The sequence below is a fragment of the Carcharodon carcharias genome, chromosome 8 (assembly GCF_017639515.1).
Source record: "Carcharodon carcharias isolate sCarCar2 chromosome 8, sCarCar2.pri, whole genome shotgun sequence".
Classification (NCBI taxonomy): domain Eukaryota; kingdom Metazoa; phylum Chordata; class Chondrichthyes; order Lamniformes; family Lamnidae; genus Carcharodon; species Carcharodon carcharias.
This window is the reverse complement of record NC_054474.1, coordinates 89430503-89448934: the sequence shown is the minus strand read 5'-3', so window position 1 is coordinate 89448934 and position 18432 is coordinate 89430503. Positions and strand designations below refer to the sequence as shown.

At 45.9% G+C, this 18432-nt stretch overlaps 1 protein-coding gene across 3 annotated transcripts in view; it reads left to right on the top strand.

Annotated features, from left to right (window-relative positions):
* The window catches only part of LOC121280741 (dedicator of cytokinesis protein 2-like), a 627095-nt gene extending 609826 nt beyond the window's left edge, over positions 1-17269 (top strand). For 2 of the 3 annotated variants that reach the window (XM_041192878.1, XM_041192880.1), the window contains 6 exons: positions 1517-1654; positions 3188-3315; positions 8955-9132; positions 11560-11677; positions 13048-13208; positions 15340-15447. In XM_041192878.1, coding sequence (XP_041048812.1) covers positions 1517-1654; positions 3188-3315; positions 8955-9132; positions 11560-11677; positions 13048-13208; positions 15340-15420 — 804 coding nt within the window. In that variant the 3' untranslated portion in view covers positions 15421-15447. Of the gene's footprint in view, positions 1-1516; positions 1655-3187; positions 3316-8954; positions 9133-11559; positions 11678-13047; positions 13209-15339; positions 15448-16749 lie in introns of those variants that run through there. The other variant, XM_041192879.1, reaches the window with a different exon arrangement.
* Positions 17270-18432: the final 1163 nt, after the last annotated feature.

Here is an 18432-nt window from a genome sequence, read left to right as displayed (position 1 = left end):
TCAGTGACTGTAGTTTGCTCTTCCATGCTTCAGGATTAAAAAGCAGCTTTTGCAGATCTGTTGATTGGTTTAAAGAAGTTATTCAGTACCATTCAGTCACAACCCTAACTGATTTCTTGCTCAAAGTTTACAGTGCTAAGGCAACATTCTGCATTAAGGAATCATGGGACCCACCTTACACAGTGTGATGAGGCCACAAATTTCAGCACTGAGAATCATTTCCAGGCTTTTCTGCAGCGTGCACCTGTAGTTCCGGTGCTGGGCTGGCTCACCGAGGTGCTGAGTTCAACCCCCACCGAGGAACGTTGTGAAATTGTGGTGATTTGTGGGTTGAGACCAGAAAAAATAAAATGTCCAGCAAAACTGTCAAGATTTGACAATAAAAACCCATCTGGTTCACAAATGCCCTACCTGGCCTGACCAACACTTCATTCCAATTGCTCACAATGTGATTAACTTATTGGCCTCTGAAGTGGCCTTGCAAACTAACCAATTTTAAAAACCATTAGTGCAACAGAGTATTACATAGAATATACAACACAGAAACAGGCCAGTCATGTCAACAGGCCCATGCTGGAGTTCATGCTCCACAGGAGTTTCCTACCCTTCCTCATCTCACCTAACCCACAAATCCTTCTACTCCTTCCTCCCACATGCAATTATTTGGCTTCCCCATAAATACATCAATATTCTTCACCAAAATATACTACCCGACAGTTACCTATTATTGAATGAAGTATTCTGTCAAAGGGACATTGACCTGAAACATCAACTCCACTTCTCTCTCCACAGATGCTGCCTGACCTGCTGAGTATTCCCAGCATTTACTGTTTTTATATCAGATTTCCAGCAGCTGCAGTTTCCTGCTTTTCAGTTATTGAAGTTCATTTGCCAATTACGTGGTCATTCTGTGTGTTTATTAATATCCTCCTATATTTTGATGCTAGTTTCACCTGTTTTAACTTCCAGTTTGGCATTGCCCACACATTTTGAAACTGTACTCCCGATTCCTGAGTCCAAATCATTTATGTTAATGGTAAACACCCTTTCCCACCATGGGCCCATTCTACGATGAAGGCCACCATCTCAGGATGTCAAACTATCGCATTTTTAAATTCTTTCACGGGATGTGGCAGTTGTTGCCCATCCTTAATTGCCTTTAAGAGCCGTCTTCTTGAACCACTGCAGTCCATCTGGTGTAGGTACATCCACAGTGCTGTTAGAAAGTAAGTTCCAGGATTTTGACCCAGTGATCACTATGATGAAAGCCACTGGCCCAGGGCAGGTAGGGATGGCCAATAAATATGGCCTTGCATGTGTCACGTACACCCCACAGTTAGATTTGCCTCAGTTGGCCTTTCATTCATCTTTCATAGAAGAGACAGCCAGCTCATTCAACCCCCCACCACCAGGGAACAGGGCAGGGCAGGGCAGGAGGGCCGGCACTACACTTGTTTCTTCTGCTGTATTTTGAGCAGCAATGTGCTAATAATTTTCTTCTCTTTCTCTTAACAAGGTCCCACTGCTTGAAAAAGGAATAAAGCTTCACAGAAAAAGAGTGTTGGATGACCTACGGCCTTTCCATGACCGAATGGAAGAATGTTTCAAACAGTTAAAAATTAAAGTACAGAAAGAGTATGGCTTAAGGGAGCTGGTAAGTGGACTGGGATCAAGGTACTTGGGTTCCCTTTGCTGAAGGGAATCCATAACCCTTTCCTCTTCCTGTTTCTTAACACACACTGCAGGTGGGTTGGGCAAGGAGAGAGCTGTACCCCCTCTCTGACCTGGAAGTTTACTACCTCCCTCTTCTGAAAAGGGTGACCTATTACTGGGCCGCAGATTCATAGTAACAAGCTTCAAATTCTGTCCAGTTATTGCTCAAATGAGGAAACAGTTCAACAAGTTGATAGGCCTCAAGGCTGCCACCATCTTATTTGGTTTTGCTGCTTTTGAAGGTTTATTTAGAGATTTCTAGACCTAAGCTATGTGTGTGTCAAAATATTTGTCTGAAATATCTCTGTCTATTATTTTGACAAAAACCTTGACCCATTTATCACTCAGCAAGCTTTTAATGGGCTAAAGATTTTAGAGAAAAAAAAGGCTTGCATTTAGATAGCACTTCTCACGACCACCAGACGTCTCAAAGCTCTTTACAGCCAATGAAGTCCTTTTTGTAGAATAGTTACTATTGTAATAACACAGTAGCCATGGCAAACTCCCACAAAGAGTAATATGATCATCTGTCCTTGTGATGTTGATCAATGGATATTAGCCAGGACATTGGGATAACTCCCTGCTCCTCTTCAAAATAGCGACATGGAATTTTTTTACATCCAGCCGACTAGGCAGATGGGGCCTTGGTTTTAGATCTCATCTGAAAGATGGCACCTCCAACAGTGCAGCACTACCTCTGTACTGTACTGGAGTGTCAGCTTTGATTTTGCATTCTATCCCTGGATTAGGGCTTGAACATGGAAGCTTGTTACTCAGAGGCAAGTGTGTTACCGACTTTATTAGTACAGTAGGGAAAGCAATTGCCTATTCATATAAATTGGCACAAATCAGCATAGGATGGATAAATAGTTAATGTTTCCTTTGTGATTTTAGTCAAGGGATGAATGTTGGTCAGACACCATAACTTCCTGCTCTTCATTGAAATGGTATGATTTTTATCATCCATCTCAATAGGGACTTGTTTTAAGTCTCATTGAAAAGTTAGCACAATCATCAATACAGCATTGAGGAGATTGACGATTGTCTCTCAATAAAAATCCTGACAATAAGTGTTGTTAATAAATGCAACAGCCAGTTTTCACACAGCAAAGCCCCATAAACAACAATGAGATAAATAACCAGATAATCTGTTTTGAAGAGGTGTTAGCTGAGAGATGAAAATTGGCCAGGACACTGGAGGAAATCCCCTCCTCTTCCTTGGACAGTGCTGTGGGATCTTTTCCATCCATCTGACAGGGCATACGGGTCATTGCTTTAAAGTCTTGTCTGAAAGACAGCGACTCCAGCAGTGCAGCACTCCCTCATTACTGTACCAGGGGAGTGAGCCTGGATTAGAGCTTTAACCCGTAAACTTCTGCGTCAGGTGTGACAGTGCTACCACTGAGCCAAGGCTGACCTATAACATATCCCTTGACTTCTCAATCCTGCATTCTTTCCTGAATTTGTCTTGCAGCCAGATGTTGATGAAAAACGGGCAAGCCGGCCAAGATCTATGCTGAGATCCTACCGGCAAGTGTCCATGATCTCCCTCTCCTCCATGAACGCTGAATGCAACACACCAACCAAAGTGACTGCTGACAGGTGAGGCATAAGCACCGATTTCACTGTGGACAGTTCAATACTCATTATTGATCATCACTGGAGGCACAAACATCTTTAAAACCTTTGTAACATGTGTGGAACGTACATTCTGGGAACCAAATGTATAAAGATTGACCTAACTGAATGGGCCTATACAGTTTAAAGTGCTCAAATTCTGGGAATGAGGGTTTAATGTAAATATTGACAAGATCAGAGAAATAGGAACACAAAAACGTATAGAAGAGGCAGTGATCGAAAAAATTATCTCTTTTGTAATTAACCCCATCTATATATCTGTTTACCTTACCCCATCCCTCTCAACCAACCCAACCAGTCCCTCGCTCCCACCCTAACCCTCACCTGCATCCCACCCACTCTATCACTCACTCTCACCCATCCTATCCCTCACCTCCACTCTATCCCTCATTAACCCCATCCACTCTATCCCTCACTCCCACCCTATCTACACTATCCCTCACTCTCAACCCATTCACCCCATCCCTCACTCTCACCCATAAGACCATAAGACATAGGAGCAGAAATTAGGCCATTCGGCCCATCGAATCTGCTCCACCATTCAATCATGGCTGATAGGTTTCTCAACCCCATTCTCCCGCCTTCTCCCCTTAACCTTTGATCCCCTTACCAATCAAGAACCTATCTATCTCGGTCTTAAATACCCTCAATAACCTGGCCTCCACAACCTTCTGTGGCAATGAATTCCATAGATTCATCACTCCCTGTCTGAAGAAGTTTCTCATCTCTGTTCTAAAAGGCTTCCCTTTACTCTGAGGCTGTGCCCTCGAGTCCTAGTCTCTCCTACTAATGGAAACGTCTTCCCCATGTCCACTCTACCCAGGCCTTTCAGTATTCTATAAGTTTCAATCAGATCCCCCCTCATCCTTCTCAACTCCATCAAGTATAGACCCAGAGTCCTCAAATGTTCCTTATATGTTAAGCCTTTCATTCCTGGGATCGTTCTCGTGAACCTCCTCTAGACCCTCTCCAGGGCCAGAACATCCTTCCTGAGATATGGGGCCCAAAATTGCTCACAATATTCTAAATGTAGTCTGACCAGGGCCTTACAAAGCCTCAGCAGCACATCCCTGTTTTTATATTCTAGTCCTCTCGAAATAAATGTCAACATTGCATTTGCCTTCCTAACTACCGACTCAACCTGCAAGTTAACTTAAGAGAATCCTGGACTAGGACTCCCAAGTCCCTTTGCACTCCAGATTTTTGAATTCTCTCCCCATTTAGAAAATAGTCTATGCCTCTATTCTTCCTACCAAGTGCATGACCTCACATTTCCCCACGTTGTATTCCATCTGCCACTTCTTTGCCCATTCTTCTAACCTGTCCAAATCCTTCTGCAGCCGCCCCGTCTCCACAATATTACCTGTCCCTCCACCTATCTTTGTATCATCTGCAAATGTAGCCAGGATGCCCTCAGTTCCTTCATCTAGATCATTAATGTATAAAGTGAAAAGTTGTGGTCCCAACACTGAGCCCTCTGGAACTCCACTAGTCACCGGCTGCCACCCTGAGAAGGACCCCCTTATCCCCACTCTCTGCCTCCTGCCAGCCAGCCAATCTTCTATCCATGCTAGTACCTTGCCTCTAACACCATGGGCTCTTATCTTACTGAGCAGCCTCCTTGCGGCACCTTGTCAAAGGCCTTCTGGAAGTCCAAGTAGATAATATCCATTGGCTCTCCTTTGTCTAACCTACTCGTTACCTCCTCAAAGAATTCTAACCTATGTCAGGCCTGACCTCCCTTTGATGAAGCCATGCTGACTTTGCCCTATTTTACCATGCACTTCCAAGTATTCTGAAATCTCATCCTTAATAATGGACTCTAAAATCTTACCAACAACCAAGGTCAGGCTAATCGGCCTGTAATTTCCCGTCTTTTGCCTCACTCCCATCTTAAACAGAGGGGTTACATTAGCGATTTTCCAGTCCTCTGGGACCCTCCCTGAGTCGAGTGATTCCTGAAAGATCACCACGAGTACCTCCATATCTCTTCAGCTATCTCCTTCAGAACTTTGTGGTGTAATCCATCTGGTCCAGGGGATTTATCCACCTTCAGACCTTTCAGTTTTCCTAGCACCTTCTCCTTGGTAATGGCCACCATACTCTGCTTCCCGACTCTCTTGAACTTTGGGGATGTTATTCGTGTCTTCCACCATGAAGACTGACGCAAAGTACCTATTCAGTTCCTCCGCCATTTCTTTATTCCCCACTACTACTTCTCCAGCGTCATTTTCCAGCAGCCCAATGTCCACTCTTGCCTCTCTCTTACCCTTTATATATCTAAAAAAAACTCTTGCAATCTTCTTTTTTATTACTGGCTAGTTTACCCTCATATTTAATCTTCTCCCTCCTTATTTCTTTTTTAGTTGTCCTCTGTTGGTCTTTGTAGGCTTCCCAATCCCCTGGTTTCTCACTGCTCTTCGCCACATTGTATGCTTTCTCTTTAGCTTTTATGCTGTCCCTGACTTCCCTTGTCAGCCATGGTTGCCTCGTTCTCCCTTTAATATGCTTCTTCTTCCTAGGAATGAATTTTTGGTATGTCTCCCAAATTACTCCCAGGAACTCCTGCCATTGCTGTTCCACTGTCTTTCCTGCTAGGCTCATCTCCCAGTCAATTCTGGCCAGCTCCTCCCTCATGCCTCTGTAGTTGCCTTTATTCAACTGTAATACCGTTACATCTGATTCCAGCTTTTTTCTCTCAAATTGCAGGGTATATTCTATCATATTATGGTACTTCCTCCTAAGGGTTCCTTCACCTTAAGCTCCCTTATCAAATCTGCCTCATTACATATCACTAAATCTAGAATTGCCTGTTCCCTAGTGGGCTCCACCACAAGCTGCTCCAAAAAGCCATCTCGTAGACATTCTACAAATTCCTTTTCTTGGGATCCACTACCAACCTGATTTTCCCAGTCTACCTGCATATTGAAATCCCCCATGATCACTGTAACCTTTCCTTTCTTACACACCTTTTCTAGCTCCTGGTGTATCTTGTGCCCCACATCCTGACTACTGTTCGGAGGCCTGTATATCCCTCACTCTCACCCACCCTATCCCTCACTCTCACCCACCCTATCCCTCACCTCCACGCTAACCATCATTCACCCCATCCACTCTATCCCTCACTCCCACCCGATCCTCACTATCCCTCACTCTCACCCACCCTATCCATCACCTCCACCCTATCCCTCATTCACCCCATGCACGCTAATGCTCACTCTCACCCTATCTACACTATCCGTCACTCTCACCCACCATATCCCTCACTCTCACCCACCCTATCTCTCACTTCCACCCTATCCCTCACTCTCACTCCATTCACCCTATCCTTCGCTCTCACCCACCATATCCCTCGCTCTCACCCCATCCACTCTATCTCTTTCTTTCACCCCATCATTCGATCCATTACTCTCATCCTACCCACTCTATTCCTGACTCTCACCCCATCCACTCTATCCCTCACTCTCACCCCATCCACTCTATTTCTCACTCTCACACCACCCTATCCCTCACTCGCACCCTATTCACCCTATCCCTCACTCCCACCTTTTTCACTCTATCCCTCACTCCTACCCCACCCTGCCAATCCTTCACTCCCACCTCTCCCCCTTTTCCCTGCATTTCCCACAGCCTTGTATCTTCCTCTGTTGGATTTATTGGGTTAAAGATGGATTCAAGCCTGTGGTGATGCCCCTCAAAGTTAAATAGCCTGCACATATTCATCATCCAGCCACACAAATGGCCACAGGGCAAAAAAAAATTGAGGGATATCATTTTTCCCAGGACTGCCCTCAACAATTGCTCAGTGAAGTGCTGCAGAAGCCTGACAGATATTTCACATCACAGTGTTTTTAAACTTCCAGAGGATTAATGGTGTGCAGAAATAACCATAGCTTAATAGACTCCGAATGAGCACAAGTTAAGGTTGGTTGTAAAGTTACAGGCCCATCTATTGTTCACAAGGCAGAACCAGGTGTGAGAGGCTTCCTGGCCCACACACTTTGAACAAAAGATTTAGATATCCCTCCTCCCCCACCCCCATCACCACTTAAATAACACATGTTTGTGTCTCCACTACCCTGAGAAGAAAATTATTGCAGGCCTCAATTGCTCTTTCTGCAAAAACATTCTTCCAAGTCATCTTCACCAGCTTGGGTTCACCTCAAGTATGGCTGGAAAAGACTTTGGCCCGAATTTTCCGCTCCCATTGGCTTTGGGTGTCATGGTTGGCACGAGCAGATAATACGGTGAGAAGGCCAACAACTGGTTTTATGTCATCTTGAAACCAGTTTGCAATCGCCGCTCCACCTGTCAATGGCGGGCCGCGTTTCCCACCACCACACATCAGGAACCTAATTTCAATACTTTAGCACCCCATTATAAGTCCTGCTAACTGGAATCATCTGGGATTATGATGGATCATCTGGGATTATGCTGGATCATCTGGGATTGTGCCAATATGTTTCACAATTGTACCTAAGCGATGTATGCCTGGTGAGCTGCACTGCACTCAGGGCTTCAGGGTTCGTTTGCCTTCCTTGCTTCGGGCAAGACTCACAGCCATCAGCGCCAGGCTTCACAGAGAGCACCACATCACTTTTAGGTCTCTACCTATCAGACCAGCCATGAGGCAGGGGTGGCTTTTCAATGGCTGTAGGGCTAGGGCTTGCTTGGGGAAAGGGGAGAAACAGCTTCAGGCAGGAGAAGAAGCTGCAGAGCGAGGGCTGTACTGGGTGGGGTGGGGGATTGGTATTCCAGGGTTTGTGTGTGGGGGTGCATGTTGATCTGTGCAAGTGGTTTTAAGGTGGTGAGAGCTGAGGAGGCAGTCTCCAGAGGGGATGAGGCCAGATGGAGATGTGAGGGTGTGTGTGAGAGAATGAGTGGTGATGTCCCTTGAGTTGGTAGTGAGTGAGATGAAAGTGAATGTGTGATGGCCTTGTGAGTGTGTGAGCTTAGAGTGATGAGATGGTTGCCTTACCCTGGCAGCATAGGTGAGATCATTCATTCTCTTTCTGCACTGGATGGCCAACCTCTGTGCAGCATTGGCACTGACCACCACCGCCACTGCCTCCCAAGCCAGAGTGTTCAGATTGCTGGACCTCCTGCAGCCAGAGCTGGGATGGAGGGCATCACAGCGGGCCTCCAAAAGGCATTATAGTGACAGGTCACTGAACTCTTCTTGGACTTCAGGGCCATGTCTTCACTGGAGCAGTCCTGGGCTAGCAGCATTGAGAACTATGTGCACAGCTGCAGTTTAGATATGGCACCGGAGTGAGGAAATGGTGAGGTAACAGTGTGTGGGTGATTCGGAGGCTGCCAGCCAGTGAGAGGCGTGTTTCCTGTGGCTGCATAATTAATAAGGCAGGAAGCAGATGATATAGCGTGAAAACCCGCCACTGTGACTGCCGGGTAAAATGTATTTTTTCACGTCTACTGCCACACTTAGTGCAAATCTAGGATGATTTTGCCCTTTGTCCAACTATATTATGGGTCATGAACACTTAATCCAATTGGTTCACCAGGATACTGATCAAATTATTTTACAGCTTTTAAGATCTTTTGAATAATTTACCTCACATGAATGTTCCCTCTGTGGCTTCTAGCAATGTGGTTCCAGACAGCCCTAGGCCAAGGACACCAATTGCCAGGCCTGAAGAAAAGGCTCCAGATCGGGCCATCAAAGAGGAAGTGGAGGTCAAACTAAGGAAGGAGAAAAAGAGGCAAAAGAGGAGCAGTGTGGTGTTTGCAGATAGCAAGACAGAGCCTTCAGACACCAAAAGGGTAAGCAGCATGTGAAGCTAATAAGCTGAATTTAATGCCCAGCCCTATGGCAAGTTTGTTGGGCAGGGGGCATTTAGTCAGGCACAAGGGTGGCAGTTAGGGACTCTGCCACCTTTCTGCCTCCATCCCGATTAAGTCCATGGTGATAAGGCCCGTGAATGTCTTCCTGCCCCATCACCAACTGAGGCCCATAAGTGGCAAATTAATGCCCAGTTAAGGCCCTCATCCCAGTGCTGCTTAATTCAGCAGCAGACGAAGGCTCACCATACAGGAAGCACAACAAACAAACCCGCATGAGGTTGCTTGCTGACTCCCAGGGTTCCCACATTCAAAAGCACTCTGCCTGATTGGGGGACCCCGCATCAGATAGGGCTGCCCACTGAAAGCCACCATCCTGCCCTTGCTGTTGACCCCTTAATACCCCCTCCCTCGCAACCCCACTCCTGAACCCTCTCCCACCGTCACTCACGTGTCCAACCATCATCTTAAGCCTTGGGTGGGTGTCATACCAGCAGCTACCACCACCATCCCTGTGGTGCTGCTGTTCAGCTGACTCTGATTTGCCAGCAGCTCTCGGCAGGAGGGTCTTTCACCCCCAGGGTCTTTGGAGGAAGGTCCACTGCTGGCCTGTCAAATGCCTAATTGGCACTTAATTCAGCAGACTTTCCCTAAAAGAGACAATGTAGGACTCTCACTGATTCTCCGGCCAGAGGTCAAGACCCACATGGTCTCCATTAAACAGCGCCCAATGTTACTGAAGAAGCACAGTGCAGCAAAGAATAGTTCACCCATAAACAGACATGCAGCTGGTTCTGAGCTGGTTGTTGGCATCATATAGAAAAATTGAAGTGACTAATCTCAGTGCCCTACACTCTCCCTGTAGCCTTGTATCTCCCACTGCATGCTTCAAATGGTTATCCAACACTTTTCCCGTGAAAGGTGCAATGATTCTCTGCTTCAAACATTCCCAATGGCAAAGCATTCCCTATTCCACAACTCTTCATGTAAAAATGTTTTTCTTAATGTCTCCTCTCTCTTTGTGGTAATCGTTCAACTGGTGATTTTTAACCTCACTCCCCAGAGGCAATGAATAGGATTTATTGAAATCCTTGATAACTGACATTTCTACGCTTTTTGGAGATACAGAAATATCTCCCAACTTGTTTAAAAAAATGGTATCCAACTGACTTTGTTGGATGTGCAGTACTGGCCATACAGACCAAGCTCCAGTGGATGTCGCGCTACAATGGCTGTTGATTATCTCTAGCCTCTTTTCCCCCAAGCCCAACTCCTCCTCCCCCTTCAAAAGCCCACATCCACATGCTGGATCAGAACACGTACATCCCACATATCTACAGGTCAAAACAGATGCAGAAACAGTGTAACAGAGCACCATGAAGGAAGGCTGTGCTAACCATATCATAGAGTCTTCACTCCTCAGCCACCATAACAGAAATATGGCAAGTCAACTCCAATATCTCATTTAATTTATGAATTAAAGTTTCAGTGATGAATTATCTCTCCTCACCTGAGTTTGAAGTGTTGGCTTGAAGAGACTGTGTTATATCTAATCACTAATTGAATTGAACAGTGATTACAACTGAAGGCCATGTGACTTCAGCTCATTGTGAACCGAATTGCCCAGCCTCATGATCTTTTTGATATCTTCAGGTTTCCCTTTTAACAATGTGTGTACAGACATCCAAATAAAAGGAAAAATACTAGTAATACTCAAAAACATAGCTGGGTCTGGCTTGGTCTCAGCCAGTTCCCCTTGGAATTGGTTTGACCACAGTTCAGAAAAAAAATCTCGCTCTGAGGCCACAGTTTGGTTGCTGTGGGAAATGGAGAAATTTTGCACTGCTGTGTAGGAGATAGTTTTCTGAGATTGGAGTTTGGACACATCAGTGCAATGTAGAGGGATTGAGCTTTACTCTGTATCCAACCCGTGATGTACCTGCCCTGGGGGTATATCATAGGAGAATGTAGAGGGAACTTTACTCTGTACCCAACCCGTGCTCTACCTGCTCTGTGAAGAATGGTTAGGATAGTGTAAGAAGAGCTTTACCCCATCTAACCTCTGCTGTCCCTAGCTTGGGAGTATTTGAAAGGACTGTGTGGATGGAGCTTCACTCCGTATCTAACCCCACTGTTAGAATTATGGAGCATTTAATATTGATACTGATTGCCTGAATAAAAAGAATTTCATTCACTATGACCAAATTCCTTGCCTGTTGACCATATATGTGGATGCAGCTGTTCAGTAAGGCAGTTCACCAGCACTCTCTCAAGGGCAATTAGGGATGGGCAACAAATGCTGGCCTAGCCAATGAAGCCCACATCCCTTGAATGAATAAAAAAAAATATATGCTGCCCCCACTCTGTGATCCAATACTGGTTCATGAGATTATTTTTTGTCTTTTTTAGCTGTCAAGAAAGCAGGAGTTTAGGAGTGACACCAACCTGTCGGACCAAGCTGAGAAACGCCCAGCTTCTGTGCTGAAGCAGATGAGCTTTGCCAGTAGATCAGTGCCAACAATCCCAGGTACTGTGCGACAAACTGTGGGATCCACGCAAGATTACTGCAAAAACATCTCATCTCCTCAATTACATCTAGTTTGCCTTCTCCCATGGCTTTGCTGCAGACTGATTGGTGGAGATTAGTCATTATCATTATATCATATCAGCTAATTAGCCAGATATAGGATGAGGAAAACACCAGTGCTGGAGAGCTTTGGCAACTGTAGGTCCAAAGTCGCCACTTTCCTCCTAAAGTGTGCTACACTTAACTGTCATTATCAAATTATTCACGTGCTGTGCGGTTAGTTCCACTAGCTGATCTCACACCAATTGTGTTTTAAGCAGTGAGTTGATTAAGTCACTTATCTTCTCCACCTATCTTTGTTCAGATTTAAATTCCCTCAAACAATCTGCTGTTTAATACTAGGGTTGAGGGATCAATATTGGCTAGGTCACTGCCCCTGGTCTTCTTCAAAATAGTACCTTCGCTCTTTCACATCCGCCTAGAGAGGGGCCAGGATTTTCTGGCCCCACTCTCCACTGGGAGCTTCCAGTCCCGCAAAAAGCCAATGGACTTTTGGCTGGCCCGTCACATCCCCCCGTGGCTGGCCCACCACATCCCCACCCCTGTGGCTGGCCCGTCATATCCTCCTCCCCGCACCCCCCCACCCCCCCCAAACAACCGTGGCTGGCCGGCCACATCCCCCCCTGTGGCTGGCCCGTCACATCCCCCCTGTGGCTGGCCCACCACATCCCCCACCTTGGCTGGCCCGCCACATCCCCCCCACCGTGGCTGGCCGGCCACATCCCCCACCCCCCACCGTGGCTGGCCCACCACATCCCCCCCCCACCGTGGCTGGCCCACCACATCCGCCCCCCTAGGCGGGTCCTGCCAAGGCCGGGCAGAAAATCCTGGTCTTAGTTTCATATCTCATCCAAACAACATCACCTCTACACCCTCAAATACTGGGCTGGAGTGTCAGCTCTTTGAACCCACAGCTTTCTGACTCAGGCACGAATGCAGCCCACTGAGCCAAAGCTGACACCAGATCTAATTTGGCATCCAACTGCATACTCCAAGTAACCAGTACTCAATCCTGTCGCACACCAATACAAAAGCAAAATACTACAGATACTGGAAACCTGAAATAAAAAACAAAAAAAAAGGTTTCTGTTCTGATGAAAGGTCATTTTGACCTGAAACATTAACTCTGTTTCTTGCCAAAGATGCTGCCTGACCTGCTGAATATTCCTGGCAGCTTTTTTGTTTTTATTCCAGTACAACACTGTTTTTAAATTGCCCCAGACATTGCTGAGTTACTTAGAACCAAGGACATTTCTCTGAGTTCTTGCCCTTTATCAGGACTGATTCAATATTTTTCAAATCTTTTCCAGCTCTGATCTTTGCTGTGGCAAATGGGGGTGAAGAACAAACCCTTGACCAGAATGCGATGAAAAGGATGAGTCAGCCGATGTTTGTTCTCCCCCCCGATGAGAATGAGGGAGAGAAGAAGAGCACTCCCAAGAGTAAAAAACCTTCATTCTTTAAGAACCGGGTGAGTTTTTGTTCTTTTGGAACAGATTCATGGGACAGAATTTTTAGCTCAGCATGTGGACACTCGCCAGACCCACCTGAACATAAAATAGTGCGTGACTGAAGCCGGGCAAGCGTCCCGACACCATCCCACGCTCGCACGATATTTCAGCTGGCAGGCGTGCGCAAAAGTCGGAAGCGTGCCCGCCAACAATTAGGGCAATTAAGCCCATTAAACTTCTAATTGTCCCCGATTTTTCAAGGTCCGCCCAACCTTACAGTTGGCGGGTGGGCGAATCTGCCAGGCGGACTTGACATTTTTGATGAAACCTCATCCAAGGGTGGGGTGAGGTTTCCGTTATTAAATTTAAAAAATTAAAAGTGTACGAACAGAATTTTCATCATGTATATGTTCAGGTGACTGATTCTGATGCGTGGGCATTTTTTTTGGATTTTAAAATCTTTATTTATTGCTTTTAAGTTCTTTAGCCCCATGAGACTGCTCTCTGCCTTCAGGGAGCTTTCATTCTGCGCTCCCCCTCGCCCGTGCTTATCCCCGGTAGTGCTGAGCATTTCAGCGCCTGTTTCATGGCCAGCCAGCATGAAATCGAGGTCAGAGGCCGATCATGGGCAGCAGTCCATACCCTGGCTGCTCCCAGGCCTGTCAATCACACCCACACGCGGACCAAAAAATCCTGCCAGTAGAACTCTCAATCTTTTATAAACTACATGCAATTGAGGATTTCGGCTGCTATGTCACACTGAATATGAACAATCTCAAAGTTAAGCAGTGCCAGGCTTCATTATCGTGGCAGAAGGGGGTCTCTCTAGTGGCTAAATGTTATGCTATGCTGTGGTATTGAGTCATGGCAACCAAGAGGGCGCTAGCTTGTATAGGAATAGGCCAGGACAATGAGACCGTTCCAACATTCAGTTAAATTATGGCTGATCTGTACCACTTTCCCGTCTTTAATACATAATCTTTGATACCTTTGCCCAACAAAAATCTACAACTCTCAGTAGATTTCAATTGCAATTGTCTCCAACATTGACAACGTTTTGGGAGAGAGTTCCAGATTTCCACTACCCTTTGTGTGAAGAGATTCCTGATCACTTAGCTCTGACTTTAAGACTGTGCTTGTTTAATGTGGATTCCCTCACCAGGGGAAATAGTTTCCCCCACCTACCTTACTGAATTCCTCTTTCATTCCAAACCCCTCAATGAGATAACCCATCAGTCTTCTACACTCAAGGGAATACAAAGCAACTTTATGCAGCCTGTCTTTATAATTTCACTCTCTGGCTGAAAGCTCCCCAGACCCCTGGAGGCAACTTTGATGGCATTGGCCAAGTAAGTAGCAGAAAATCCCGTCATGATCAATTCCTGATGCTATCCCACCTCCAGGTAAGTATCCTGGGGCGATGGTGAGGGGCGGGGGCGCGAAGGAGTGGGGTCTGCCACGAGATTCAGCAACTTGAATGCACGAAGGCAGGCACCCATTACAGGCAGTTAAAGCCATTTTTCCACGCTAGTGGAATTTCAGTGGTGTCGGGCGGGACCACTGAGCCCAGAGCCCAGCAACAATTTGCCCATAGCAGAGTCGCAAGGCTGAAACAGCCAAAATATTTTTCATGGTGGGGCTGACCCTCCACCCTGACATCTCAAACGTGACCGGGGCTTCTGTATTGTGGAATCTACTGCAGCGTTTTAAGAGGGTCTCCATTTTGAGATGACCTCCCACTGCCTCAGCAGCATCCACCTCTCCCAGTGGAGCCTTCAGCCAGCCAGTACTATCAGCTGTTTCGTGGGCCTCCTGCCATCCTCCATGAATGCAGACATAGCTTGTTAATTGCCCACCACCCATAAGGTCGTGACCCTGGGACACGTTTCAGACACTAGTGACGCCAGCAGCCAGAAATGGTCCCAAGCCTTGATTAATTTCTTTGTTCAGTTGATTCTGTCCTTTAAGATTGTGATAAATCTGTGCTGCAGTCCTCCCAGGTTAATATATCTTTCCTGAGGTATGATACCCAAAATTGAAACTAGTCTATACTCAGTTAGCTAATTCCAGCTGAGGTGGCAGAGATGTTATCATTGACCTCAGCTCCTTTAAGCTAGCAGAGAACTGAGAAAACTGACCTGGTTTTTATAGCTCCTGGTTCCTATCCAATGTGTAAAGACAGGGGTCAGAATGGGCTCAGGTGTGATGTCCCCACTTCCACCGAGCCCCTAACGAAGGCCCCGCATAGATAACAAGAACAAGGTAAGGAAGGTAACTTCAAGCACAATTCAAAAGATAAGTAAATGAGAAGATTAAAAATAAAATTGATGATTTCCAAAGCAGAATTTAACATGTCTGAACAGCAAAATCAATATCTTTTTTTAGTCCTTGATCTCAGCACTGAAGTCAGTTGATGCATTTTACCTGTTGTTTTTGTGCTGCTTTTACACCACATCTGGCCCACAGCCATGGCTGGACCCAAAGCTGAGGTCTCACACACCCAGCTCTAAACTCACTCTTCCAGGAATTGCTCTGACTGGATGTCAGAAGGAACCATCTATTGTGGCCTCTCAGGCGTTTCATGGCCAGCTCAAGGTGAACTGGCACAAAACCCTGTGCACTTCAGGAATCTGGCTTTGTCTTCCCACTGGTTGATGCTAACCCTGCCTCCCTGACAGAAACAGGCAGTTAAAATGGCCACCACAACTTACCCATTACCTTCCTGAGGGTTGGAATTTTAACCTGGTGCCCTGAACAGGGTAGTGGGGATTCCCTAAAAGGCAGCAGGGGTCTGGTTTAAGCAAGCAGAGCAAACTCCAAAGGCACCATCAAGGTCTGACTGCAAATTTAACCCCAGACTTGTGTCAGGAAATCATGGTTTCCTTCACAGGCCAACCTGGCGGCAAACTGGAACATGGCCAGAAGAGACCCAGAAAAGTATATACATTTATTTATCTTTTTTTTGATTTCCTTGTGGGCTTGTAGGAGCAAGTGTGCTCCACAAGGAATCTTGGTACTCCTTGCTGTGGGCTTCCCTCACCCTCCCCGATGCCCTTCAAATTCCTCTTCCGGCTAACTACCTGATTGACGTGGGGGTTATACTGTTAGGTCCCTGGGTCCCCCCGCCATCCCATTAAAAGTGGCAGCTTCCTGTCACCTGAAATCAGTGCCACTTCCCACTGTGTTCAGGCGGGAGTCTGACCAGACCCATGCAGAAGAGGCCTTGACAATAAGATAGTTGAAGCAGATAGCGTTGACGCATTTAAGGAGTGGTGTGATGGATATGTGAAGGGAAAGAGAATTGAGGAGTACGGGAAGCAGGTTAGCCAGAAATATTTAGAATGGGAGGATACTCATGTAGAGTACAAGCCTGTTTCTGCGTGGCAAATTCTACATAACTGCTTGACCCACAGCCTTGGCTGCTCTATTTGATCTCTCATAATGTGGAGGAGATGGTATAAATCACAGAATCTAGAATCGAAACTGTTGTATGCTTCACTTCATCTTAATCTTCACATCAGAAATCTGACAGCAGACATTTTTTTCTCCCCTCTCATTAAGCTGACTTCAAAGAGCACAGAAGACAGCAAGTAAGCTGGGGATAAGCTCTCCTTCGTGAATCTGAATGGAGGTTCGTCGGGGCGGAGAGCACAGCTCCAGGGGCTGAAGATGTGGTGGGAGATCCACCTTGGTCACGGCACTGCAAACAGTAACCATTTTGAAAACTTGTTGGTGCGCAATTCGTGTGACTCATGGAATCCTTTTTTTGTTTTTAAAAGCCCTTGTTTTCAGTACAATGGTCCTGCTCTAATGGAACTTCAAAGAATAAATCATGAACAGTTCTGGCACACTTTGACCTCTCAAACAGCGTTCATCCCTCAAAGGTGGCAAGTGTTGCTGTAGCAACCGAGCAAAAGGAACTGCTCATTTACACACTTGCAAGGAATGACCCTCCAGGTCCTGGGCTTTGAAGCTAACGTGAAGTCTCAGTGCTTTTTCATAACCTTCATTTCTAAGCTGAGTCCAAAAATTGCTAATGTTCATTTGTTGCAATGCACTAATTAAAGTGATACTATCAGAATGAGGGAAAGGTGACATTTTTTGTAGTCTCTAGCTCTCAGGCCAGGATTTTACTGCCCTGCCGTGGGGTGTCTCCCCCAACTGGTGCGGTGAGCCATTTAAATCCCCATTTAGTTCAGCAGGACCATAACATCCCGCCGGGTGGGAGGAACCATAAAATCCCGGCCTCAGAGTGTTTATTTGAGGTCACCGACCACAATTTGGGGAGATGGATGGGAGGTTTTAAAACTTACATTCGACACTGCATCTGATTTTGGGAAAGCAATATCTGTGCCCCATTTGGCTGACTTAATAATCAGACAAGGTGGCTGGACACTTTCTGAACACTGGTATATGTTTAAAGGATTAGGCCATTTAGCTTCTTGGGCATGCTTCACTATTCAGTTAAGTCTTGGCTGGTCTATACCTAATCTCAATTTGTTCATCTTTGCATATTTCTAAATCCCCTTACCAACAAAAATTTGATCAGTATCAGTCTTCAAGCTGTAAATGTCGCCTAGCGTCCACAACCTTTAGGGGAGGAGAGTTTAGATTTCCAGTAGCCTTTGTCAGGAACAGTGCTTTAACATCCTGAATGGCCTTAGCTCTACATTTATGAGGATGTACCCATGTTCTTGATGCCCCAGCAGAATAAATACTCTCTCCATATCTACTTTTTCAAATCAAACACCTTGATCAGATCACCCCTCAATTTTCTATATTCAACAGAATGCAAACCTAGTTTATGCAACCTGGCTTCATAATTTACCCCTCCAAACACTGGTATTATCCTGGCAATACCACTTTAAGATGGACACCAACCACAGGTAGCAAGTAGCAGGAAGTAAGACTGGTTCCCTTATCCAGATGGTAGAATCACAGACGCACACACATTTTGACAGATCTGTGTTGTTGTTGGCTCCTGAACCTAGGGCTGTTTGTACAGGGGAATGTAGTCAATGTGGGGAAATCTAAACACAGCATCTGCTAAAGTGTTGAAGCACCTGGACAGAGCTGCAGCACCTTGTAAGCTGTTTGTGGCCAATTGAAAGCAGCTAGTGGAATAGGTTAAGTAGGTTTCTTGAAGGTATTACTGTGGGCTTAAATTGGAATGAAATGATAAAGGCTTGGTTTTATACAGAGCTTTTCATGAGTTTAGGAATTCTCAAAGCACTTCACAGCCAA